Source organism: Rousettus aegyptiacus, unplaced genomic scaffold (genome assembly GCF_014176215.1).
Source record: "Rousettus aegyptiacus isolate mRouAeg1 unplaced genomic scaffold, mRouAeg1.p scaffold_m13_p_4, whole genome shotgun sequence".
NCBI classification, from domain to species: domain Eukaryota; kingdom Metazoa; phylum Chordata; class Mammalia; order Chiroptera; family Pteropodidae; genus Rousettus; species Rousettus aegyptiacus.
In genome coordinates, this window is record NW_023416307.1 from 148,217,842 (window position 1) to 148,244,020 (window position 26,179).

The window sequence follows — 26,179 nt, forward strand, 5'->3', positions numbered from 1 at the left end:
CTAAAGCCTGAGCCCTCACTGGTGTAGGTTTCTCTGTTCGATCAGCTCCAAGCAGTCACTCTGTCTGGTATTTAACAGAAGAGCTGGCCCAGGACACGGATATACCTGTGTACCTCCATGCCTGGCATGTGAGATTAGTCCAGTAATATCTGTTGAATAAATTAATAACAGCCTAAGTCTTATACTTGATACAGCGACCTGTTCTCAGCCTTTTAGTCTCTTAGATATTGTTCTGAATAGGGAGCTTCAGCTAGATCTTGCCATTTCGTGAATGGTATTTTTTGTCATTCGTAATAACTTTTGACCTATGTGTTCGTACGATGAACTAAATTTACTCACTAAAGTTCACACTGGTATGATTCTCTGATAGGTTATTCTGTGTGATCTTGGATTCCATAATTTAAAGAACTTGCAGTTTTTGTTTTTTTCGATAATTCAAAAGAAAAGTGGAGCAATGGTAGTAATGAACTAGGACTCGTGGGGGTAGGGTTGGTGGGAAGCTAAGCTTCTCTCGTAAAGGGAGATCTGGTTCCGCCCTTGGAGCCGCCTCACCCACGCACTCCTCACGCGGGCGTGGACAGGAGTCTTTCCTCAGACACCTTGGTCATTCGCCCCCCTGCCAGGCCGGGAACACCCCCCTTTGAGACAGCAAGGATGGTATTATAAAGGCACGTGGCCTGATGAAGGACATCGAAGCTGCTCAATAAATAATTATTAACCGAGGGAATGAACAAAGGAATGTAAGGCGTAACAGAAAACATACGCATCTCATGCAGAACAAGTTTTCAATGGGGAGCTGTTTTCCATTTGAGGCAAAATAAGAAACACTTGTTGAACGAATGGCTGAGCTTCCCCCCACCCCGGGCAGCAGGAGGGGCACCCGTGCTGGAGCTGGCCTCACTCTCTAGAGATCATCTCTCTGCGTCACTGTCCCGGGGGCGTGGTGGGCAGGGCATGGTCCGCAAGCTCCAGTCAGAGGACTCAGAGGCAGGGCGGGCCGTGATGACAGGTGTTCTGCCCTCACAGAGTGAGGACCCCAGGGAGACACTTCTTGTCCACTCTGGGTCTCAATCTCTTAACCTCCAAAATGGCAGTGATATCCCCAGCCCTTGGGGCCAGTGCTTCATAGGTTAATACAGAACACTTGCCTCAGATGATTCAAAATTCAGATTTCCTAACCTTGCTTCTGTTTTTTTTTTTTTTTTAAACTGGGGATGGCGGGGGTGGGGGCATGAATCTGCATCTCTAACAATTATTTCAATATGGCCTAACGTTTCAGGCTCCCTAACTTTGGAGCCACCCAGGGAGCTTTCAGCAGATGCTTGCCCGTGCTGCGTGCTTTGATTCGGTGGGTCCACAGTGGAGCTTCCATCTGGGTCCTTTTGACAAAACTTTCCCATGAGTCCTCACGGTTTTTTGAGCCCCGTAATACAAATCGGAGAGAAGTGCCCCCACACCCCTCCCCGACAGTGGTCCTCAGCCTCTCGCCAGGGGGCCGAGTGCAGGGCTTGGCGAGGGAAGCATGGGCCAGATTTCAGACCCGCTCCCCCTCAGCCAGGTGTCTGGTACAGGGAACAGCCTGCACAGCTGTGCAGGTGTCTCTGGCTCCCAGGTGGTCCCCAGTTAGGAATCAGTGAAGGGCGTTAGTCATTAATGACCTTTGAAGGTTTTTGGACAAAAGCGAGCAAAGGTGTAGCAGCAGGTCCTCGAATAACATTGTGTCGTCCAATGTTGTCTGGTTACAACGTTGATGAGCTATGTAGGAACTTAACTCCCGTTTTGTATCAATTAGCCTACAGTAGGATTTATTTTGTTACACATCGTTTTATTTTGTTACACATCGTTTCACTTTAAGTGTCTGGCAGAGCCTAGCCATGCCATTAAGTGAAGACTTACTATAGTGTATTAAGATTCACCTGGGTGGCTTATAATGCAGACTGTGGGACAGCTGAGAGCACACCATACGCCAACGGGCTGTTCTGGCACTGGTTTAGGTGGTAGGAGATCGGAGCTGATCTGTTGTGTCAGCAAGGAAAGAGAAAAGGAGGAGGGATCACCCTAAAAGAGGATGTCCATCCTAAATGGGGAGTCCCGAGATGAGTCCAGAAGCAGCAAAGTGGACATGGCAACCAGAGCGAAGAGAGGAGAAGCAGCCGCCCCCTGAGATGGGGCTCCGTGAGCTCACAGCACGCTCAGCGGAGACCCGCTCCGGGGGTGCCGAACTGGGGAGAGGTCCTTTCTCAGACCATGTCTCTTCGTCGGTGGCTGTCTCCAGCCTCTGTTCCCAGTCCACAGCTTTGCCGCCCCAGTTGCTTGTGGAAAGGGGAGCATTTGGGGAGTGATAATGTCGATGCCTCTTGTATCCCCTCCACCCAACCCTGGGGACCACCAGTGACAGCTCTTCTGCAGGTGGGGTCTGCCCGCGTCTCCCTGCCTGGGGGCTTTCTTGGCTACATGAGTGCTGCAATCAGGCACTGAAGGGGCTGGAAATGCAGGCTGGTCAACGTCCCCATAACAGTTCCCAGCCAAGGAGAAGCAGGGATTGAAGGATAGATACCCACTTTTCTCTCCAGCTGCCCATTCTCCCCCACAGAGGGCTTTGAGGTCACCTCCCAAACAAACCACTTGCACCCCCATCCTTGTCCCCGAGTCTGCCCAGATAAGGGTCATGTGAGTGGGCAGGTCTCCAGCTCCAGAAAAGTGTATCCTCACACAGACACTAGCCCTCAAATAGCATCCGTAGCGTACACATTTTTCTGGAAGCAGAGAGCATGAGGGAGGCGGTCTCCGTGGGTTGACGTCATGCTTCCTGTGTGGGTGGGCTCAGTGATGTAGAGCAGGGCTCCTCGATGGTCGTGCTCACAGAGGTCGAGATCTTGTTAAAATACAGATTCTAATTCAGCAGGTTTGGGTGGGACCTGAGAACCTGCATTTCTGCAAGCTCCCAAAAGGGCCATGCTTTAAGTAACAAGGTCCTTAGCAGCAAGATTCTTCATAAGTGAGTTTTGAGTGGGCAGGAGTATTAGAAGGATGGGATGGAACTCTTCACTGAAGTGCATTTCCTATGCTAGGATTCCTGGCCAGGATTTTAGTAAGCGCCCCTCAAACACTTGACTCCTACAAAACCTTTCCATCCAAACACCACTCATAAATTGTTTTTATGCCATGATGTTAAATTCTTTCCTATCATTTCAGGAGAGGTCCCCACCTTATTTTTTCAGTCAAGCCTACAGGGGGAAAAAAAAGTTTGATAGAAAACCAAAATAATTTGATTCACGAGATGGAATTCAACTTTGAATTCTTAGTGTGTTGATCAAGAATTTGCAGGCTCTGGGGGGAAAAAAATTTTAATCTAAGAATAGAACCTTTTTTAAAAAAAAAAAAAAATCTAGGAATAAGTTAGTCGCTTCTACTTAACAAGAGGAAAAACTTCCTGGATGAAAATCACATACTTAATCCTTAGAAGGCATGGCTGTTGGTCTTCACTTTGGGCTCTTCAATTAGGGCCGGTTGATTTATTTTTATTACTTTGTTTAAATCCTCAAGTTCATAACCCTGTGGTCCCAGAGGGGGCAATCACCAGCATTTTGGAAAGTGTTTGTGTCTTCATTTTAGGAAAACCTAAAGATCAGCTTTAAACAGAGTGGATGAAATGTACCAAGGAGGGGCATGCACAGGAATAAGACAGTTTTATTCAAGTCATTTCTAATTCGTATTGGTTTTACAAATGTAGGATAATATTTTTATTTATTTTAGAGCTTTCAAAGCACTTTTTTCCCCCTCGGGGTCAAGAGGGCCGTTCAGGAGGACACCGCTCTGTCTCCATTTTGATCAGATCATTGCTCCCCACTGCCCGTGATGGGTTCTGTGTTGTTCAAAGTGCTCGCTCCCAATTCCGGTACTTAGCTTTGGGAGGGAATTTTGCTTTAACATCTCTATGGCTTATCTCTCCCCAACATTTGTCCTCCTCACTATACCTCCTGCTTGCTTCGCTTTTTCAATCCAGGAGACAACAAACTAGGACTAGTCTAAGCCTGTGCTTCCGAACAGGGGTTTCGATGAAAGTGAAGAGGGGTACCTGCTTTGTGGCACTTCCTTTGCCCCACTCTTCCAAATCCCCCGTGTGTTTGAGTAATCACCTCTGGTTCCCGCTGGCTGTTCAGTTGCCGGCTCCTAACTGGCGGAAGGTCCGTCACCACTGCCCCAACCTTGCCAGGCCATCAGCCATGCTTGGCACCTGTACCAGAGTCACCGTGCGCTCCAGGCCCCTCAGAGGCTGCTTGTGGTTCATAGGGTCCCTGCTCCCCACCTGTTCAATCTTAGTTTCCGTGGATTCTTTGGAGGACGGGGGAAAGTAAGGGGCCCTTCTCGTTCCTTGTTTGGTGTTCTCCATCCCGAGCCCCCTCTGATCTATTGGTATATTTCCAGCTAGGAAACCCTGGGCAAGTGATAAAACTTTTGTGTTCCCATTTCCTCCTCTTAAAATGGGCGTGAGAAGAGAAGCTACCACAGAGGAGCTGCCTGGCACGTAGTCGGCCTCTGCCGAGCCGGGCCGTCTGTGTTCTCTGAGTTCGTGACCATTGGCACTGGCAGGCCAGCAGCGGTCGCCTAAGGCAGATGTTACGATTTCATGTTACAGGTGAGAAAATGGGGACTTGTAGAAAGGATAGTTAGTTTGCCTGATGACACATAGCTGTTACGTATCTGAGCCAATAATCAAAAGTTGGGATACTTATGCCAAAGCTTGTGCACTTTCTATGCTGCGAGCTCATGGGCTTTTCTTTATGGTTTGGGATTTCGTGGGCCCTGTCCCAAAAGATTCCTCTCTGAGAACAGACTGTTTTTTTCTGGTGAGGCTCAGGCTGACTCACCACTGAGTGGGGACAATAAAGTATTTCCTAGGAATAAACTCTCATTCTGCTAACTCATTGGACCAGGTTATTGGGAACCCCTGCACTTCCAACTCCTCAGTTGATTAGGGAATTTGGGACAAAATGCTTCCAAAATTCACCTGAATTCTAGATTAGCTACCTTAACACAAAGGCCTCTCTTACCAGCTCACAGGGGTCACCTGGTATGCCTGGAGAGGGAAGAGGGTCTTAGACAAACCCCAGACTGCCAGACGGGCTGCCAGACATGGAGACATCAGGGTCATCTCCAGTTTGACAAATGTGTGGAAAATGGGAAGTCAGATTTCAAACTAACCCTGGCGCTGAGCATAAGCCCGTTACCAGACTTCGCTGTTCCCCAAAGAGCACTGTATCAGTGATCAAATAAAGCCCCACTTTATGATGAAATCAAATGCTGTGTGATCGGGAGGAAGGAGCCCGAAAGCCACAGAGGCTCGCTAACCTCATTATCTGATTCTTCCTGCCAAACACCGCACGTTACAAACAGAGATGGAGCTTGGCTCCACGGGCCAAGCTCCTGGGGCCGAAACAGCCGAGGTATGTCTGGAAAAGAGAGGGACTCTGCCAAGGCAAGCATCTCGCATGCCAGACAGACCAGCAAATGAGCTGCTTCTTACAGTCCCTTCATCCGAATCCCTGATGAGCCAAGGCCCGTTCATGGAACAAGTGCAAACTCAGGAGCTACTAAGTGCCAGGCTCAGTGCCAGGCACTGGGAATACAGAGGTGAATGTGCACGAGCCAGGCTTTTCAGTGTGATGTCCTAAAGACTATTCATTGCTTTCCCGAGCCTGAGAGTCACGCGTCTTGGTAAAAAATCGAGAAAATTTTAATTGAATCATTCCTAAGCTCCAGGGAGAAACACCAATAGCATTTTATGGTATTGTAGGATGGATGTCCTTGCTAGCCAAGGAAAAGTGACATTGCGAAAAAGAGGCTGATGGTGTGACTCTTCTTCAGGCAGGGTCTAGAATCTCATCGTAAAAGAAAATTTTAAGCTTTGATTGGGACTTTACTCGAAAAATGAAACTAAAAATTCTGAAGACAAGTTTATATTATCCTCCATTGAACAGCTTTTGTAATGGGATTATAATTGTCGAGGAAATTTTAGACCCAAGGCAAGAACTTATTTGCTTTTTTAGCATCTTTAAAACAACAATACATTACTTTCTGGAACAAAAGGAATTAAGTACCAAATAGGCAGCTTTTGGAGGTGAATATTTTTTCTATATCTTAAACAACCTTTTTTTTTGCTTCATGTTTTGCTTTTATTCCTTTTAAGTATAATCACAAAAAGGTTGTCTTTAACTGGCATATTCTTCCCAAGGGCTCTCTTGATTTTTTTTTTTTCTTTTTAAATTCTTGTCTTCTGAAGCAACTAAAAAGTGTTATCACCCAAGGAAATTTTTGATTCCTTCAACAGTTAGCGGACCCAGCACTGCCAGGTCCAGAGTTATCAGTGGTTTTCAGAGGTGCAAACAGTTTCCCATCATTTTCATTGATTTCATGAAAACCTATGTCTTTTGCAGCAAGAGTTTAGTTTTATTCTGTAGTAAATCTGCACAGTACATGAATTGGATGATCAGAGGTCCACAGTGTCCGGCACCAGGCGCAAAGCTAGACAGTTTGTTCACCATCATTCAGAGGGCTGAGAGCTGATGATCCTAATTTTTGCAACAATGCTAAAAGTCAAGTTCTCCGAGCTGAACTCTGTGTGAACAATGCCTAGGACATGGAAGGAATCTGAGCTGAGGAGAAGCCTGGTCCCTGGGACGGCCCCCATCCACCTCCCGCTGGGTACCGAATAAGCAGCCCCTAAAAGAACCCTGTCCACTGATGTTGCCTGAAGCAGGAGGAGACTGAGGTTATTAGCCACATCGCCCCGGAATTCATTCTCTGAGTCTCTCCGTGTGTATCAGTTCCCTACCCGACGACCAAGGAAGGACGTGGCTCCATCCCCACTCTGGTATTTATTTAAGGTCGTGCCCTGGGCACGATCTGAAACCAGAACAAAGTGGGTGCAGGTTCTGCTTTGTGGTCAGGTGTTCCCCTGATGGCAAGCTCTGCAGGTTTTACAAACTGCAGTTAGAAAAGTTTCCTCTTGGATCGAAACAAGATTTATTGGCATGTTGAGTGTCCCCTTGCGTGGCCTCTCCCCGCTCGGGAGTAAACGCCATCACTTTCCAGTGGCCGTCAGTGCCCAGAGTATTGTAAAGAGTATTGCCTGCAGTCGGGTTCACTAGAAGCAGAACCTGAGATGGGGATTCCCGTGCAGGTGATTTTGCGGGGAGATGCTCTTGGAAGGAGTGAAGGGAGCAGGGTGGGGCAGAGGAAGGGGTCACACAAGGTCCTGCTCTCAGCACGTGCTCAGGACGTGCTGGCCACGTCCTGCGGGGGCTCCGGAACAGGACACGACCAAGCTGCTCTCTCGCCTTGAGGCACAGGGCACCCCTGTCAGCCCTAGGCTGCAGGACGCTCGTGGGGGAGGGCGTTGTGACCTCCTGGACTTTTAAGCACTTCTCGTTCAGCTGGGGCTGGTGAACCCAGCTAGTAAAGGGGTCCTGCGGGAAGCACCCATCCCGTCCACACAAGGAGTCTCAGTGTTTGCCGAAGCCCACGCTCCAAGAGGCCTGATCACCTCACAGCTGTAGCAGGAGAGCAGGGTATAGAATTTAAACATCGTTTGGTCACGGTAGTGTACACAGCCACGGGAGGGCTACACTGGTGCCGACAGGTGGCGGGAGGGTGACCTGTGACATCCCTCCTCGTGGCTCCATCCAGGAGCACATGAGTCAGGAACCAGACGCTGATCGCTCCCATTCCTCGCGATGTCTTCGCTTTCCACTCTTTTTGCTTATCCCCAACAAGATCCAACCAGAATTTTGTAATTTCTATTAAACTGAGTGGGGCGGAAGAGAGACTTGGAATAAGGCAGTAAATGCTGGTATAAATGTTATTTTCTCGCGTTTGGGAATTAACAAAAATAAGGCCATTCAGCAGCTCTTGAATAATCAAAAGTGTTCTTAGCCAACACTAAGTAAACTGAGGTCCCGTCAAGTTCCAGAGTAAATTTTTGAAGCCACAGTCATTCCTTCACACACACGTAAAACTGAAGGAGTCTTCGGGGCAGTAAATTTTTACCTCAAGAACAGTGAGGCCTTTGACTTAAATCGAAGACCTCTCTCCTGGCTCAAACGGGATTTCTAGTGAGTTATTGAGCTTTACAAAAGGGGTTCAGAACTGGGTCGAGTAATCATTGTCATTTATATTTATGCCGGGATGCTCCCGAGAGTAATTACATTTGGATGACAGACATGAACCAGGACTGTCCCAGAGAAACTAAGAGCTAAAGCCACCCGAGGCTCGGGTGCTCTGCCTCTGAGGCCCTCAGGCTGATTAGCTGGGATTCAGAGGAACTTCTGCTTGGGCCAGTTGCGGACTTGCTTCTGGCACAAGGAATGTGAGGAAGAAGACACGATGACAAGAGGCCACCCGCAGCGAGTCGTTAGGACCAGTCTTTGCACACTGCAGGTCTTAAGACAGCATTCGAGAAATTATTCTCTGGTTTTCCTCATTGAAATTGCCTGTGCACGTCCTCTAGGCTCCAAGAGCAGCCCCTGTCCCACTGCTGTGTAAATGGCTGTTTCTCTGCCGGGAGGTGGCCCCCTTCTCAGCCCTGCGCTCTTCATGTTTCAGGGACTAGCATCTCTCAGACCTGCGTCCTCAGCGCTGATTGCGGCAGGTGCTGGGATGACTCCGCCCCTCAGCGGGTGCTCAGGGTCCATTCCGAATCCTGCGCCGTGTCCACATTCACGTGAGCTTTCTACCCATGAGTGTCTGGGAGCCAAGACGGATGAAGAAAACCTAGGAGGGAGGCCTGGGGAGAGGTGTTCCTGGCAGCGGCAACACCTTACACCGAGGAGAGAGGCATGTTTTAAGAAGGTTCGTCAGGCAGCCTATGGAACAGACCAAAGAAAGGGAAGCTCATAGCAGTGGCTCCCGGACATCGTTGCACAGCAGAATTACTTACTTTGTCACTTACCATTTATTGAAGAATGGTCATCCCAGACCCCACAAACTCTGAGACTACTCAGTTATCTATTCAGAGAATACTGGGGTGTAGCTCAGGAATCTATATTTTTGAAGATGCTCCCAAATGGATTCTAATGCAGGTGGTCCCCAGTCTCTGTGAGGAATGCTGGCTGAGGACATGTAAAGCCATTAGAAACCAATGTCACCTCAATAAACTTAGTTTTAAAAAATATAAGGGAAGAAAAAGAAAACATATAATCACTGAGATGCTGAAAGATAAGCTAGTTTCCTTTTTCCGTATCTCTTGTCTTTCATTTCATCGTATTTTGGAGGGATTTTTGTTGCTATTTTCTAAGTCGTTTCATTGATTTAGGAACCAAAGTACACAAATCATTAAGTGCCTAGCTCTTCGAATTTTCTCAGCGATCACACCCAAGAATATTCCCAGCACCCAAGGAAGGAACCCCTTCCACTTACTGCCTCCCCAATTACTATCTTGACTTCTAATCCCATGGATCATTTATCTTTTGTCTACTTTTTGAGCGTTTGACAGTGTTCATAATATATTAATATAGTAGCATATGTATATAACTGATAACTAAATAGGTACATTGTGGTAAGTGTCCACATTTTTTTCCTGTTTGGATACACAATAAAAAAATTTTTTTTTTATTCTTTCTGCCTACAGGATTAGGACTATTGGTCTGAGATGAGGTGTGAGTCTTGGAAATTGGAAGCAGGAGCGTGGGCAGCATTTCAGAGCTGGAATCCGTATCACATGGTTTATTTTAGTTGTCATTGTGTTGTTGGCTGTGCCCGTTCCCTCTGGAAATTTAGAGCCATGGAAGGGGAAAGGAGACATGTTTTAGAGTCAGCCAGGAATGACCTTGGGGAAGTCACGTGGTCTCACCGAACTTAAGTGGTCCAGCTTCCAGTCACTCAGCAAGTGCTTATTCTGTTCCATGTTCTCTCCGTCTCCAAAATCTGCAAGCACACTGTCCTCCCTTGAACATCTTGGTTTGCTTCAGTGACTTGGAGAGGCCCTGTGGGTTTTGAAGAGCCTGCCGGCTTTCCTTTGACCTCGGTTGTAAGCCATGTATCTGCTGGAGAGAGGGGCGGAAAGATGGCAGCTCCCAGTGCCCGTCTCCTGGTTCTCACTTGCTGCCGAGTGTGCAGTCCATTCCAGGCCAGCCACTCCAGAAACCTCTCCCTGCATGCGCTTGCACCCACCCTGGGAGGGCGCTCGCAGGGGAGCAGCTCAGCCCTCATTGCGTCCGGCTGTAGAAAGAATCCCTGCGTTTTCCTTGGTGTGATTTTCTTTTTAGTTTGACTTTACTAAAGTAGCAAGATTTTGAAAGACAGGCTTAGGGTGTGGGTTTAGGAGGAAGAGGCCAGAAAGACCCTTCAGTTGCTTTTAATTTACACCTCAGGAGGCATCCAGCTCACATGTGGCCTGGCTCAGTTCACCAGGAGAGCTCTAGGGGTTCAGAGCCAACGTGTTAGTTAAGAATGAAGAGTGGGTTCGTCCTCACTCCCGTCTTCCCAGGGGAACCCACAGGAAGGGTGGGCGGCCAGAGGAGGCCTGGGACTCGCCCTGGTCAGAGGCTCCTCATCCCACCGCAGCCAACGGGGGCTGTTGTCTGAGAACTGCCCCAAAGGAGGACCATGTCTGCCGAAGTCTCAGTTTGTCTGGCTGCGGTCACTTCTACGCATCTGTCTTCACGCAGCCAGCCCATCTGTTGGTGTTTTTTTTCTCTTTCAGGAGGAAATGGGCATTTCCTGTGAACTGCTGGAATCGGACTTCCTCAAATGCAGTGTGGGATTTCCTTTCATGAGGTCAAAGTCAAAGGTGAGGGGCAGAGTGGGGGACTTCCCTGGCAGCCCCCAGCCCTTCCCACCGGCCTCTGACTCCAACAGCGGCCTCGCCCTGAGGTTTCCTCCTGCCCCAGATGGGCCATGGTCACGTGGTCTTTCTCTTTCATCCAAACGACGTGCCCCAAGTGTGAGAGACGCACTGTGGCCTTATCGCTTTGGCAAGCAGCATCTGGTTGGCCGCCTTAGAGTTCTGTTTTCTGGGACGTTCCATGAGCCTTGGAGTCCCTGAGACAGCATGAGAGCGAGCAGTCCGGGCTGATGACCTACACTTTCGACTCCCCTGGGTATTCACAATTTCCTTTAAGAGACTTTAAAATTCTTAAAATATAAATAATTGTATCACGCTTCACTTTTTTTAAATCAAAGGAATTATAGTCACTTTGATATTTATAAGGAACCAACATTTCTAAGCTCAAACGGTAATATGCACAGCGCAGTGAGGCGTTCATGGAGCATTCTGTACGTGCAAAGATATGTAGAAAATGTGATTGTTGGAGGCAAAACTAGAATCCAAAAGACCAGGTGTGCCTTTTGAAATAGAAGCTCTTTCCCCTGCTATAATTTAAAGGAACGTTCAGAAGTTTTAGTCTACCTTGTATCCCCCTAAAATAAAGGAAAACTTAATCCTTCTCTCCTGCCTATGTCATAGGATCAGATTATTTTAATTCCTAAGACTTTTTTGGTCCTAGTACATAGTAGCTGTTTTGTAAGCCAACCGTGAGGATGTCCTAGTGAGAAAGAAGCTTTGCTCAAATATTTCTTAGCAAATCACTTGAACCCGTTGCCTCGTTGAAATGTACCCGTTCCAAACTCCTGTGGCTCTTACCCTCATGATTCCTGAGCCTTTTTCTGGCTGTTTCTCATCTGCCCACATTCATCTGAGAAGAGAGACCCATAGAGGTGGCCACCTTTAGAAAAGGGATTACAAGTAGCTGGCAGAATACAGGGCGAATCCTATTAGGCTCTGGGTGGGATGAGAAAGGAGGGGGAAGACCTTGAACTTGGGACATCACCGCCTGTGGTAATGTAGGTAACATCTGTGGCTCCTCCACACGCAAATTTAATTGAAATCTATTGAGCAGCAGAAAGTAGACGTAACTGAAAAATTTTAACAGTTCTCATTTCATTGTAAAATTCAACCTACATCCCAAATCAAACCTAAGGTCCGTCTTGTTAGTTTTAATCTAAAGATTGTTTTAAAAGGGAAAAATTGACTTCACTGTCACAAATGGATCCAGGATCCCCAGCCATAGCGAGGACGTAGTCATAACAATGAGTACAACGAAAACAAAGCAATGGCGAAATCTGGAGCATTGCATTTTGTCAAAATTTCACTTAACTCTCAAAGCAGACGTGGAACCGATATAAGCGTGAATGTCAGCATGTTGAAATTTTTCGCCATGACCTTCTGCTAATGCCACTGCCTGCCTTCCACACGCCACGGTTAAGACCTGCAGCAAGTCTAAGCCTGGAGGCAGGGGCGCTGGCGGCGACCCAGTGTGGGCATTCTCTGTCTGCAGCTCTGCTTGCCCTCCCCTGGCCCTCAGACCCTGGGGGGCATCAGGCTCCAGACCACCTGCTGAGCTTGGGGACTACACTGGGGGCCTCCTCTCGGTGGCCGTGTGTTTCTCTCTCGTGACCAGCCCGCCCCGTTCCTGACCTTCTGTTCTCCCAGGACTTCATTGCTGATTTCATCTTCTCACCCAAACCTTCTGCTTCTCACCTCACCTTGATCTTCAGTGTGTTTAATTCAGACCTCCTGCCGGTTCTGGCTCTTTGCTGGGACAAGTCGCTTGACTTTCCCTTTCTTTGCGTCTTCCAGCTCTGCTTCCCGTCCTGTCTCCATGCCCCACCCTCACTTTAAGCTGACAAGTCCCACTGCAACAGAAATGTTTGTCTAGAAAGGGACGTCCAGTGGTCCAATGCAATGGTCCAGTTCTCATTACTATCAGGTAGCATTCAGTTCGGTAGACTCCACTGTTGCAAAGTTAGACTGTGGGCTAGAATTTGTCATCAAGGAACCCAAGTATTTAGATATTAAGTTATAGACTCTCAGAGCTCGATGGAGCTTAAGAATCATTTTGTCCACCCTCTCTTCATTGAAACGGGAAGAGATGAAATGTCTTCACAAAGATCACATGCACAGTTGGTGGTAGGACCTGGTTCTGTAACCCCCCACCTCAAGGTTTCGCCCACATTTCCACACATGCCTGATATGGTTAAAACCATTTGCTCAGGGCAGCGTCCCCAGATCGCAGGACGTCCATCACTTGGGGACCTGGAGCGGTTCTAGGTGGTGCGTGGACAGCATTGGCTCCAGCAGTGGGCACGTTATTACCTTTTTGGCACCCTTCCCCTCATCGCCATGGGCAGGAGAAGGTCTCCCATCGGGCTCGCGTAGCTTTAACGCCACCCTGTCTCTTATCGATCCCCCTTTTACCAAAATAGAGCCAACCTCGGGCTCGGAGCCTGCAGCAAGCAATGCAGTTCAACATGGCTTTGTTTTCATTGAACTTTCTGTGACTACCTTCCCTTTATGACAGGTGATCCTGGAGTCCCACCTGGGATAGGAATGTAAATTTTCCTTTTAACATAGCCTTTAAACAAGGAGAGGCAATAAAAACATGAAGTAAATATCACAGGTGATATGTTATGCAGATGTGGGAAAAAAAATGGGAGCATGGTGTGTGAGTGAGATGTAGAAAGTCCCAGCTTAAGAGACAAACGTCTCGCTTCCTAAAGAGGCCCTCAGTTGCCGAAAAGGTTAGTGGAGCCTCTCGCCAGGCTGTGGTCCCAGCCTGGTTTTATCTTACAGTTGAGTCTCTGGCCTGACCAACAGAAGGATATACATAAAAAATAAAGCTCGTCATGCAAATGAGTTTCCAGAAGTCGTGAACTGCAGAAGGTTGTAGCTAACGGGGTTTAACTTGGAATGCCTGCTGATGACACATGGCCCTTTCTTTTTCTAGTATGAATTCAGCGTCATCTTTGATACAAGCCACCTGTCAGGGGAAGAGGAAGTTCTTAGCTTCATCGTTACTGCTCAGAGGTAAAGGAGATTTAAACTTTTTTGTCGTTGTTGTTCAAAGATCAAATACTGATGGGACCAGAAAGGACATGCCCTGGTCAGGCTTTGATGCTGCTCAGGATGCTGAGGAGGAGGAGATGGCTATTCAGTGATAAAGCACTGGGTAAAATCAGATCTCCTAGGGATGGCGCTTGTCCAGGTCAGCTTGCACAGCCACCCAGTCCCTCCTTGTCCTGGGAGGACAGCTGGGACAGTCCTGTGCATTCTCCGGTCACTCTTGGGTAATGCAAAGTCCTACAGTCACTGCAAGTCTCAAAGCAAGTTCACAAATCCGTAAAGTGTCCTGTCCCGTGAAATCATCCAAACTTGATTTAAAGCGAAGGCTTCCACACTTGGCCGGGGCAAGGCTGCGGGGGGGGGGGGGGGGGGGGGGGGTGGGGCGGGGGGGCCTGCCTCTGTCTGGAATGATCTTGCTGTCCTCCCTCTGTGCTTCCACTGGCCCCCGCCTCTTCCTGAGAGCAGTTTCTGAGCCCTTCGCTCTCTGGCAGGGCTTGTGAAAGAGAAAAGGTCTAGCTTAGCAGTTACTGTTGAGCACTCGCTGGGCCGTGGAGGTATTCAAAGCTGACTCTTTTTGGAAAACGAAAAACCATTCCAACCTCAGCCTCTAGGCAGCCAGAGGTGACCTTCAGATTCTGCTGCTGAGATTGTGCCCTCCGGGACAAGGTCAAAGGTGACCCCACACTGGCTCTCCCATGTAGATCCCACTCAGTATAGATCTTTGCCCAGACAACCCCTGGAAGTGCAGGTGACTTTTGTGCAGACTTTCACTCTGCTATTAGAGGGGAAGCTGAGCAGCCCCTTGCCATTGATCTCCTGGGCAGTAATCAGACTGTTCGATCAAGGTCCCCTGAAGCGCAATTTGAAATGCAGACACCTTCTCCCCACCACAAACAGTTTTCCACAAAAACTGTCTTCAGAAATCCTCCTTTCTCAGCTCTGTTGTATCCTCGACATTGTCCCTTGGATGTTTGCCATCAGACGCAGTAAATCCTGGCGTAGTGCTTTCTTCTGAATCTTGGCATCGATTACGCCTCAACCAAAGTTTGTGTCTTAGCATCCTGTAATCCTCGGCCCCTGAGTGATTCTTGAATTTTCACAAAAACACAAATTACTCAGAGTTTAGACTAAGATTCTCCACAAGTCCTGAATCTTTCACTGCCTCCCCAGTCCAGCCTCTCACTAACGGCTTTGTCCTGGGGCGCCCCAGTTCCCGTGCGGAGTTGCCGGGTGTTCGGGAAGCCCAGGTCAGGCCTCAGCAAGCATAACACGGCAGTGAACGGCAGCGGTGCTCACGGACGCAGACGGAGGGAAGTTTTATTTCCATCTCCCACCACTCTTTACTTGTGTTTTCATTCGAGGCCTTCCTCAGCCCCAACATTACTTCAAACTCACCGTATGGAGATCAATTTTCCCTTACGAGGGACTCTGAAGCCGGAGGCGTACATTATTTTCAGAGCCCCTGGATCCACAACCACCATAGCATGCTTTTGCTTTTAATGCTGCTGTCTACTATCTCTTATGATTTCGGAGAACGTCCTCTGTCCTAAAAATAAGACACAGCAGTTGTTTGACCTTCTTTACCGTGCGTTATCGGACCCAACCTCCACTCCAAACTGGCGATGTGCTGGCCTTTTGTTCAGCACTAGTCAGAGTTAATGAACATGAGCAGTAAGTTGTGTATTCTATATATTGCTGCAGGATGTACAAAGTGGAGGTAACTAATGACGACAGTGAGTGTTAACACAGAGCCCCGTAATCCCCAGATTCCCACAGAACCTTTCGGTGCATGGGTCCCACTGTCACCGAGGGCCAGCATCCAACACAGGTTACGACGGCCCGGGCTTGCGATCATGCAAGACTCGGTTTTGAAATCATTCAAGACTTGGTTCTCTTTCATTCGCACGGTTTACAGGATCGCATAATTCACGTTCACGTAACGGGTGACTATGATATAACAGAAACACATGCAAAGCATAGGGAGGGCCGGCTCGGTTTCCATTGCTACAGTCCAGGAGGGCTTCCCTGGGGAGGTGGCATTTAAACAGAGGAGTCTGTTTTCAGGCTGAAGAAACACAGGCGCAGTAGTGAGAGCGGGCATAGGACGACTTGCTCTGTTAGTTACACCCATGCGGGTGGTGGGCGTTGGAGCGAATCGGGGCTTCAGGAGCCGTCTCTGAGGAAGGGTGGGAACGTGAAAGGCAGTGAGGGGTAGGGCTGAGGAGGAGACGGGGCCGGGCGCCAGAGGGCCCGTGCAGCCGCGGGAGGTCCGAGCTCCTTTCCAAAGGCGACAGAGAGCCACCGAAAGTTTCCGAGGAGGGGAAGTAACACATTGCAACTGCTTGCCCACAGAGCACGAGGCTGTCAGATTTAATCAAGGGAGGCGGATGCCCACTGAAACCTGGAAATTCTTATCCTCCTGCTGTTTCTTGGATCCGCAGAAAGCTCACCAATAGTGGGCAGATCCATCAGTGCACCCTTCAACACATGGGGCAGCCAATATTCCTGGGGAGGAACATTTGAGCAGGAAACATGACATGGAAGAGACTTCTCGTGTCCAAAGTACCTGCCTCCCAGCCCTAGTCAGAGGTGTACAAGGAGGGTTGGTCACACGCGGAGGGGAAAACCTCGTCCGTTAGCATCACGTGCCCACAGCCCAGTGGTGCTCTGGCCTTTGGTTCCCACTGGAATCACCTCGGGAGCATCTACCGATGCCTGGTTCAGCCCGCAGCAGAGATTCTGATCTCACTGGTCTGGGGTGAGATCTGGGCTTTGGGGTTTTAAAAGTTTCATCTAGTGACTCCAATGAGCAGCCAAGGCCGAGAACCCCCTAGTCCCTTGCTCTATACTGGGCACATTTTTCACTCAGCAAACATATTAAGCTCCTACTATTTACCAGATGCCGTGCTGGGCACATAAGAAAATGCTGATAACTTACTAAATTCAAGAACATCCCCTTAGATACGTTACTATCGCCACATGGCATCACGGGACGCCTACTACTGGTAGCTTAACCGGTTGGATGTCAGATCTAGTTCTTTGAATTTAGATGTTAAGGAAGCACTACTATCTGTTAAAATACACAGCAGAATATTTCAGGCACTCGTTCCTTTCCAGGCTTTGGTGGAAACCTGGCCTTACTCTGGGCACCCACAGCACTTGACTCCCTGCTGTGACGGAAAGACCCTGAGAGCTCCTTATCTTGACAGCAAAGTTAGGCTATCAATCCCGCCTTTCTTCCCATCACCACCCTTTGAAGATCTCTTGCCCGCTTGCGGACCTAGGAGGACATAAAACTGAGACTAAACAGTTTCTCAAGAGCCCCCCTCTCAGCAGCCCCGCTCCGCTGACCTCGGGAAGGCGTCCCAAGTCACACGCTCGCAGGATGACTGGAAGCCTTTTGATGTTTGGTCTCTTTATCTCAACTTTTCAACTTGGCTCAGTCTGGAACAGTCCCCTGATGACAGATGAGACTGTCGGGCCTGAGCTGCCAGCGGCCACAGGTGGCTGGACAAATGGCAGGGCCAGGGTGTGGAGCTTCCGTCAGGAACCGATTATGCAGGCCTGGCAGATGCCGAGTGGGGGGCAGGAGCGGGCCCAGGCATTGCCATCCCATTCAGATGAGAGTCGCCTCTGGCCTGCGAGTAGCTGTGATTCTCTGATTTCTGTGGCCCCCTAGGAAAGGAAGGGCAAGGAAGTTAGGCCGGGCAGGCACCTGATCCTGCTGCTTCTGCAACTATGGTTGGCCTTTGAGTGATGGATGTCGCCCCTGTATGCGGAAGACAGATGAAGAGTCAGGGGTCAGAGTCGCAGAGCACCATTGTTTCAGAACAATAGGAGAGAAGGAGAGGGGATGTGAGCTGAGCCCTATTTAAGTGTTGTTGTGTTCAGCATTCCCAGGGTGGGAGCGGAAGGCATGGGGGCAGGGCAGGCAGGGAGCAGTGGGCAGGAACCCTGCACACGCCCAGGGAGCAGTGTGTGGCGGGGAGTGGCCGGAAGAGCTGTGCCCACACCTCGGCGGGTCTGGGGGTCTTCTGTTTCGTCCCCGGATGGTGAACTTAGCTTTTGCCCGGATCCCACGTCCACGCCCTATGGTAGAACCAACTGGAAATGGTGGGTTCAGCAGCACACACCCCACGGCCATGCCTTTTCCCAAGGCAGTTCCTTCCCTGGAATAATAATCACAGTTCACATTTGAAGTTTAATAAGTAGTAAAGAGAAACTAGGTCTTTGCGTTCCTCCTCTGCCTCCCTCCCTCTTTTCTCCTTTGCTTTCCCATCCCTCCCCCAGGCTCTCAACCCTGGTATCAGGAGAAGGAATCACAGTGGAAAAGCCCTGCTTTGGAAGGCAGGCTGACCTGGCTTGCTATAGGTCCTTGGGCCAGGTTACCTAATCTACCTGAGCTGTTCCTCACCTGCCAGAGGTGGGCAGTCCCTTCTTTCTGGGGTCACTCTGAGAACCCAGGGAGGTCATGCCGTGAAATGTGCCTGGCACATAGCAGGCACTGAAGAGCTTCAGCTCCCCTGCATTTGCCCTTTCCGAGTGACCTCACAGGAATCGCCGCCACCCTGTGCTTTCTGACCCCATGGGGGAAGCCTGCATGGGGACGTACTGCAGCCAGACATCCAGAGGAGGCGCTCCCATGACATTTAGGGCAGCAGGGTTGGCCAGGGCCTCTGTCCTGGCCTTGGCTGTCCAGGGAAGATGGGTGATGCCTCCAGGTGGGAAACGGCTCCGAAAGTTCAGCAGCCCCCTTCCTGGCCGTAGTGCCCTAACCTTCCTTGTTCATTATTCATGAAACAAGCACTACAGAAGGAACACACACCGTGGGTGCCCATCCACGCCCCTCAGCATTCACCTTTCCCACTCACCGCTGCACAGCTCCCAGCACCTGCCACGCTGCCCGAGGCTTCGCCTGGCCAGAGACCACGCACCTGGGTGCACAGGGCAGGTGCCAGGCCTCCCGCAGCAGCAGCAGGCCTCAGGAGTCCGTGGGTAAGGGCCCAGCTCCCATGCCCTCAGCCAGGAAGGCTGAAGTGTGTGTTCTTCACGGCCTCCCAGCGCTCCCCAGCCAGACGGAGCCCAGCTGCCCACAGCACTAACCTCCTTGATCCCGCGACATTCTTGTCTTCCTCCCCTTCCTTCTCCCTTCTCCACTCCCAACTCTTGTGCCCTGGGGTCAGCTCCCCAGGTCTCTACTTGCACCACTCACATCTCTGTAAGGGAAACACAACCGAGACAGTAGAGTGCCCAGTGCGACTCCATGCAGGGACCTAAAGCAGAGCTGAGGACACCCGGGGCGCAGAGTCAGCCCGCGCCGAGGGGCTAGCGCTCACCGGCCTTCACTTACTCTTCCCCACAGCGGCAACGTGGAGCGCTCAGAATCTCTGCACGACAACACCCTCACGCTGACGGTGCCGCTGATGCATGAAGTGGACACGTCCGTCACTGGGTGAGTAGCCCAGCCCCGGGCCACGGGAGCGCAGAGGCGGCCTGCGGTGGAAACGCCGTGCCTTTCCCGTGCTGGCAAACGTAGCCGGGAGTCAGCGGCCTGCCACTTCCACTGCGTCCCGGCTCCGAAAGGCAGGAGGACGCAGTGACTCATGCCCTCCCCCCTCCTCACCGTCTCCTCCTTCCCCACCACCCACCCACCCACCTGCTGGGTAACACAAGAAGTTTGATGACAAGTTTAAGCCCCGTAATTTCTGTGAACCTTCTGTACATCTTTCTATGCATATATTTATTCTCAGCGCCTTCCAGAGTGCCATATGGTAGCAGGCAGTATGATTCCTGGGATTAGAATCTCAGCCACAGGCTGCTGGACTAGAGGTTACAGCCAGATACGTCCGAGTGTCCTGGCTGGAAGGGAGATGTGCCTTTTGACTTAGCTTCGCAGGCAGCACTGGTTTTGTGCGTCTCTGTTAACTCCTTCTGCGGCAGCTCTGCCTGATGCCCGTGGTAGTCTGGAACGGGAAAAGGACGATCGGGACGGGCATACCATCTCCTCGGGTGAAGTCCAGGTCACCCAGAGCTACTGGCATTGTTGGAAAGCAGAGCTGCGGGTCCCAAGACAACCCGGGTCGGTTTTCAGCCAAAACCCAGGCCTGGAAAAATGAGAACTCGGTTCCTGCTTCCCGGCTTCAGAAAACAGGGCACATACCTCTTTGATAGTAGGGGAAAAAAAAAAAAGACTTGTACAGTTAGTTCAGATCAAATGACAACCCAGTGAACCCTTGCCCTATATGCAAGCTCAACTTTCTGGAAGTTCAAAGTTTCTCATTTTTCAATTTTCAAGTGCTCTGGGTCCCAGCCTTGGCTAGAAGTAGAAAAGTTAATTCATCTCGGAAGGAGCCATGACTGTGATGGCTTTCGCTCTGCTGGGTGCCCGGGAATGGGCGGTCCAGGGCCCTTGGCCTTTTTCATCACGTTCCTCAGACATGAAGCATCGGCGGATTAGATTTGCAAATTAGCACAGATTTGCCTCTGTTCATGGCTTTATTTTTAACCATATAGTTTATTTATTTCTCTCGCCAGAGGCACAGTGAGCCTGTGCCCCGAACCAAGCCCTGTCCTTGGGGACCAAGGAGAAAACATTGGTTCACTTGAGCCTGTTATCAGGCCCTTGGAGGCCTCATTGTGAGGTGCTAACAGCCCCCGATGAAGCCACTGGTTAAACAAACGAGTCAACCTCTGATCTCTTCAAGAACATGAAACAGGGCGAGCAGAAAGGAGCCAGATCTTGCTATCGGATGATACCGGGACTCGCTACATTCCTGAAGGAGTACGCTTAAGTGGAAAATAGATGAATGTATTTCCTAAAAGCTTGCCATTCTGACTTGGGACCAAAAATCTTACATTATTAGTGTCCAGGCAAGTGAACAGCTTCTCGATTCTCATCTAGAATCCAATATTTAGCTGGAAATTCAAGTGAATCTGGGCTTTATCTCATCTTGGGGTTTGCTTATCAGGCAAACATTGAAATAATGCTACAAAACAAGCTTGAATTTTTAGTCACCTCTTATGTAGCCAGTGTTTGAAATCTGAAGAAAAATGCTATCATTGAATGGACTCCACTTTTAATACTTAATTTCTAATCATTTTAGTAGTCTGATAAATTTTTAAAATGAATTTGTCACAGAGAGGTTGAGGATGCCCAATATATGATTCACTTATATTTATTTTTAAGAGCTTGCCATGATCTTCCTCAATCTACAAAACAGCTTTCAGATGACAGAACAGAACATATATAACTTTATAATCCTGTTTTAAAAAACCAAAATCAAACCAGAGTTCTTCTCTTCGGTTTAGAAATATAATTCTAGTTCCTATTTGTCTATGTCGCTTATTGATTTGACCTAAGGTGAGAAGACATTACTGGAAATGTCTGTTTAGAAAGCATGAGGCTGGCTGTGTCCATTTACAGGAGAGAGAGGTAACAATTCCAGAAGGGAAGTCTTTGGTGTAAACTACTGGAGGGAGCCAGGTTCCACAGAGGCAGATGTTTGGGTTCTCAGGATAGCAGTGCTTGACCAAGGGTCGGGGTGACGGATTTCCTGGTTTCTTCTTTCAGAATCATGTCTCCAACCTCCTTTGTGTATGGCGAGTCAGTGGACGCATCTAGCTTCATTCAGCTGGATGATCTGGAGTGCCATTTCCAGCCCCTCAACGTCACCCTTCAGGTACCCACCCCTGGGGGCCATCTCTGTTACTGGGGGCCAACAGAAGGGCCTATGGAGTGTGTCTCCTACTAAAAGGCAACTAAAGGGTCAGGCTGTTTCCAGGAGAAACTCTTCTCGGCCCGGTTGACTGGAGCGTAGTGGATGTGTATATATGCGTTTTCTGAAACCACGCTCAGAATCAACCCCTCCCCTCTCTGGTGCTCTGCCGCGTAGACCCCTCTGCTTTTCAGCACTTGGAACGAGAGCTGCATGATGAACACCAGCTTCCCCCAAGGAGGCCTCTGGATGCTGAGACCCAGGCCAACATCCCAGCCCCAGTGGCCCCAAAGGACCCCTTTCAGTTCTTCATCAGTCTTCACATGATGGCCAGGGCAGCCTTGGAGATTTGCTGTGTCTCCTTCCTCCTGGGCTTCTCTGTGATCACTCAGCCAGGAGCCCGCTCCCCCCGCAGACAGACAGCCTTTCAGAAGTGGGGTCCTCCGAGAGCGAAGCAGTGTGAGCACATGGGAGGAAATGTGCCGCTCCCTCACGGAGCAGGAGCCGGCTCTCCCCGTCACACCAGCGCCATGGCCAGCAGGGCCACTCGTCGCGAAGGGCGCCGTTCCTTCTCTTAAGCCAGGGATGGGCAAATTTTGTCCGAAGAGGGGAGGGGGTAAATAGTTTAGGCCCAGCCGGCCATACTGTCTCCATAGCAACGATTCAGCTACGCTGCCAAAGTGTGAGAGCAGCCACAGGCAACGCAGACACAAAGCCGTCACGGTGCACCCTGGAAGCTGAAGTTCATGTCATTTTCACGCATCACGAAGGTGTTACTTTTCTTTTGATTTTTTTTTTTTTTTTTTTGCACCATTGAAAAATATAAAATCATTCTTAACTTGCAGGCTGTAGGAAAAGAGGTAGCAGGCCAGATTTGGCCTGCAGGCTGTAGCGTGCGGAGCCCTGCTCTGAAGCGCTAATTCTCAGGCCAGCACTGTTCGATGCGAGACTCTTTGAATGTGAAGCTAGAGCCGCCTCGGCATCATCCAGCATCATCCAGCATCATCCAGCCCATTCTCCTCGACTGACAAACACACACAGGGAATGTAGGCCCAGGCGGGAGACGACGTGCTGCAGGGCCCAGAGCTGGGAGAGCGAGGACGGGGCTGGGCCAGGGCTGGTCAGGCATTGACTAGACACCCCGCCATGAGCCGGGGATGAAGCGAAGGCAGAGGAGGTACACCCATCCCACCCGGGGTGCAGCGTAGCCCCCACCCACGTCTCCCAGAGCTCTCCGTGCCTCCGCTCCACCATTCCCCTTGGAGAAGATGGTTTCCGGTCTAGCGCTGACTGCTGTGGCCAAATTATTATTGCTTTCTTTCCTCGTGGCTGCTCCTGGGTAGACTGAGGGGATGACAAATCACGACGGGAAGGGCCTGAAGAACGAGGCAGAAAACGATCGTGGGGTCTCACAAACACAGATGGAGTGGTCTTCCTCTCTCCAAAATGTTCTCCCAAGCCAGAGACCTTGGAAACCGTGATGAGTAGCGCATGTCCCCAGCTCAGAAGGAATGCACCTCCCAGGCAGCTAAGCCCAGCTGTCACACCCCATGCCTTGATTTTCAGGGCCAACCGGAAAGATGGGTTAGACCTGCTTTCGAGAGCTCAGAGTGATTGCTGTGGACAGGTCCTCTGTGTTTCTAAATCGCTTTTCAGAATTTGTTAATTTTCTCCATCGCTTTTTGTAATTGGATAGAAAACAGGCCAAGGCCAGATAGGGTCATTTCATTTTACTTGGATCATTTTAATTTTAATTACTTACCTACTCATAGTTTTTGTTTTGTGTGTCATACAATAACAGATACAGTCAAGAAAATTATTTAGAAAGACTCACATAACACACACCACGTAGAGGGCGTGCATGTTGACAGAGAAGGCAAGGAGGAATAGCAGTTATACAAAAGAGGAAAAAAACGTTTTTATCGCCCTCTAAAAAAATAAAGAAGTCCGAGGGTACGTGGTCAAGTCATGTTTCTCCGAAGGCATTTTTACAGGGAGCTTAAAGCTTGATATTCAGGCAAAGACCTTTCTTCGCATCTGGCCTGACATAGGACACAAGCTAGAGAATCAGGGCCCCTTGAACCAGTGACCAACAGACCCCTTAGAGAGACCTCGTGATCATCAGTTGCCTGAGGAAGAACATAACATTCCATCAGGATTAAGAGAGGTGACTGGGTCTGAAAGACGGATGGTGTGTGTCACTGATTAGGAGACCCCCCTCATGTTGGCAGTGCTGACTGTTTCCTCGAGAATTCTGACGACTCATTTCCCGGTATACTTGCTGTTATGACCCTCCCGCCTGAAGGCCACTAACCCGGTTGATGGTGACAGTGACCAAGAGGTGAGAATAGGAATCAGAAATATGCATGAAACGCTTCTGTATCTCCTTATTCTGGCAACATCACTCCTGAAGACGATCACAGGACTTTTTATATAAAGAGATCTTTCTGTGTCTTTCAAAAGCTTATTATTCAACAAGCTACGTAATTGTTTACAGACTACTGCAAATGCAAATGGGAAAAAAAGGCAGAAAGGCAGAAATACTGGTCTTGGGCCTGGTTTCTACACTTTATCAGAGTTTTTCTTACCAGACAAAATGATTTGTTAACTATTGATAGGCTTTTTTTGATTATTATTTTTTGATTTTTTTTATTTTTTGCATCAAAAGTTGAACATTTCTCTCACCTGACAAATGATGAAAAATAATGCAGACGTTCACAAGGACGTTTGCAGAGAATCAAACGTTAAGACGTTTGCTAAAAGTAAATAAGTATGGTAAATACAAGCTCTCCCATCTGTCTGGCTCTGATGGTGAAATAACGCAAATCAAAATCATTTTCTTCTTTCCTCCCAGCCACCCCCCGCCCCCCGCTTCTGCGTTAATTGGGATTTCCCAGACGTGTCCGTAGGTTTCTTGTCAACTGTGTGCTCTCACGTTTCGCTTCAAATTAGTTATTTCAATTGCGGTCGGATAGTCCTTCCTCTCCTTGTGTCTTGGGATTGTTGTTTTTGATGGATTTTGTTCTTTTTCAATCAGGAGTTGGCAATGACTTCTCATCCGCTCGATCATTTTTTTGTCTGTTCTTTGAAGCAGAACCAACTATTGAAAAAAAAAAAGAAAAGAAAAACGAAGACTTAGTTTTTTAGGGAAGATCTGGCTGTAGCTAGATCCCGATGCGCTCTGTCATGTGTGAAGACCTGCTGAGGTTTCCAGCCTGTCTCCTGCCTCTGCCCTTCTGACCTCAACTTCAGAGATGCCTTGCATCCCTGAATTCTCTCCCTAGTCCCCAGGCCTCCAAGCAGCATTTCCTTCCTCTCTCTTGGTCCTACCCATCTTTTTAAAAATAACATCTTCATTGAGATATCATTTCAAGTTCACCAGTTTAAAGGGTACACGTCAATGATTTTAGTATATTTACAGAATTGTGCGACGATCATAATCTAATTTCAGAACATTTCACCACTCCCAAAATGAAACTCTACACCCATTAGCAGTCGCTCCCTATCTTAGTTTCCTATTGCTGCTATCTATAATAAGTCGTCACAAACTTAGTGGTTTCAAACAAAACAAACTTATTATCTTACAGTTCTGGAGGATGGAAGCCCAAAATGGGTCTCACTGGGCTAAAATCAGGGTGTCAGCAGGGCTGCATTCCTTCTGGAGGCTCTAGGGGAGAATCCGTTTTCTTACCTTTTCTAGCTCCTAGAGAATGCTGCGTTCTTTGGCTCATGGCCCTCTTCATCTACAAAGCCAGCAATGGCCAGTTAAGTCTCATAATACATCTCCCTGATTCTGACTGTCTCTCTCCTCCCTATGTAAGAACTCTCGTGATCACATTGCACCCACCTGGGTAATCCAAGATAACCCTTCATTTTAGGGCCAGCCGATTAACAACCTTGATTCTCCCCTTGCCACATAATATATTCACAGGTTCTACCCACTGGGCTGTGGTTATCTTTGGGTGGCGAGGGGGATGTATTCTTCTGCTTCCCACACTCCCCATCCCCCCTAGGCAACCACTAATATCTACTTTCTGTCTCTGCACGTGTATTTCTAGGTATGTAAAAAGAAATATAATTTTTAGCAGGAAAAAAGACAAAATGCTAAAAGGAAATAAGGTAATTTGGGGTTTCAAAATGCATATTAGAAGGATTTCTATTTCATTGAAATCTCCCATCCTTCGATATTTCACTTTAAGTCATGACCTAGTAGATCCCAAACCCTAGAGTCTCTGTGTATCACTTCTAAGAATTTTAGAGTACCTATTGCATGACATGCAATGAAGATCTGTACTTCTATTAAAACTTGTTTTGTGTGTCTCATACCCACAGGTCTATAACACTGGACCAAGCACCCTTCCTGGGTCATCCGTCAGCATCTCTTTCCCCAATCGACTGTCATCTGGAGGTGCAGAAATGTTCCACGTCCAGGAGATGGCGGTGAGTTCTCCTTTGTTTGCTTCCCTGTTATGTTCAGGCTTGAGCCAGCTTATTTACAGTTTGTATTCTACCCCGAGAACCCAAAAAGTTAACTTAATGCAGTCTAACCTTTGGAAACAGATCT

At 48.9% G+C, this 26,179-nt stretch overlaps 1 protein-coding gene across 2 annotated transcripts in view; it reads left to right on the forward strand.

Moving 5' to 3' along the window:
- The window catches only part of ITGA9 (integrin subunit alpha 9), a 286,264-nt gene that overhangs the window by 213,207 nt on the left and 46,878 nt on the right, over nt 1-26,179 (forward strand). For both annotated transcript variants that reach the window (XM_016123918.2, XM_036219043.1), the window contains 5 exons: nt 10,703-10,789; nt 13,785-13,864; nt 19,263-19,352; nt 21,471-21,579; nt 25,948-26,055. In XM_016123918.2, coding sequence (XP_015979404.2) covers nt 10,703-10,789; nt 13,785-13,864; nt 19,263-19,352; nt 21,471-21,579; nt 25,948-26,055 — 474 coding nt within the window. The remainder of the gene's footprint in view (nt 1-10,702; nt 10,790-13,784; nt 13,865-19,262; nt 19,353-21,470; nt 21,580-25,947; nt 26,056-26,179) is intronic.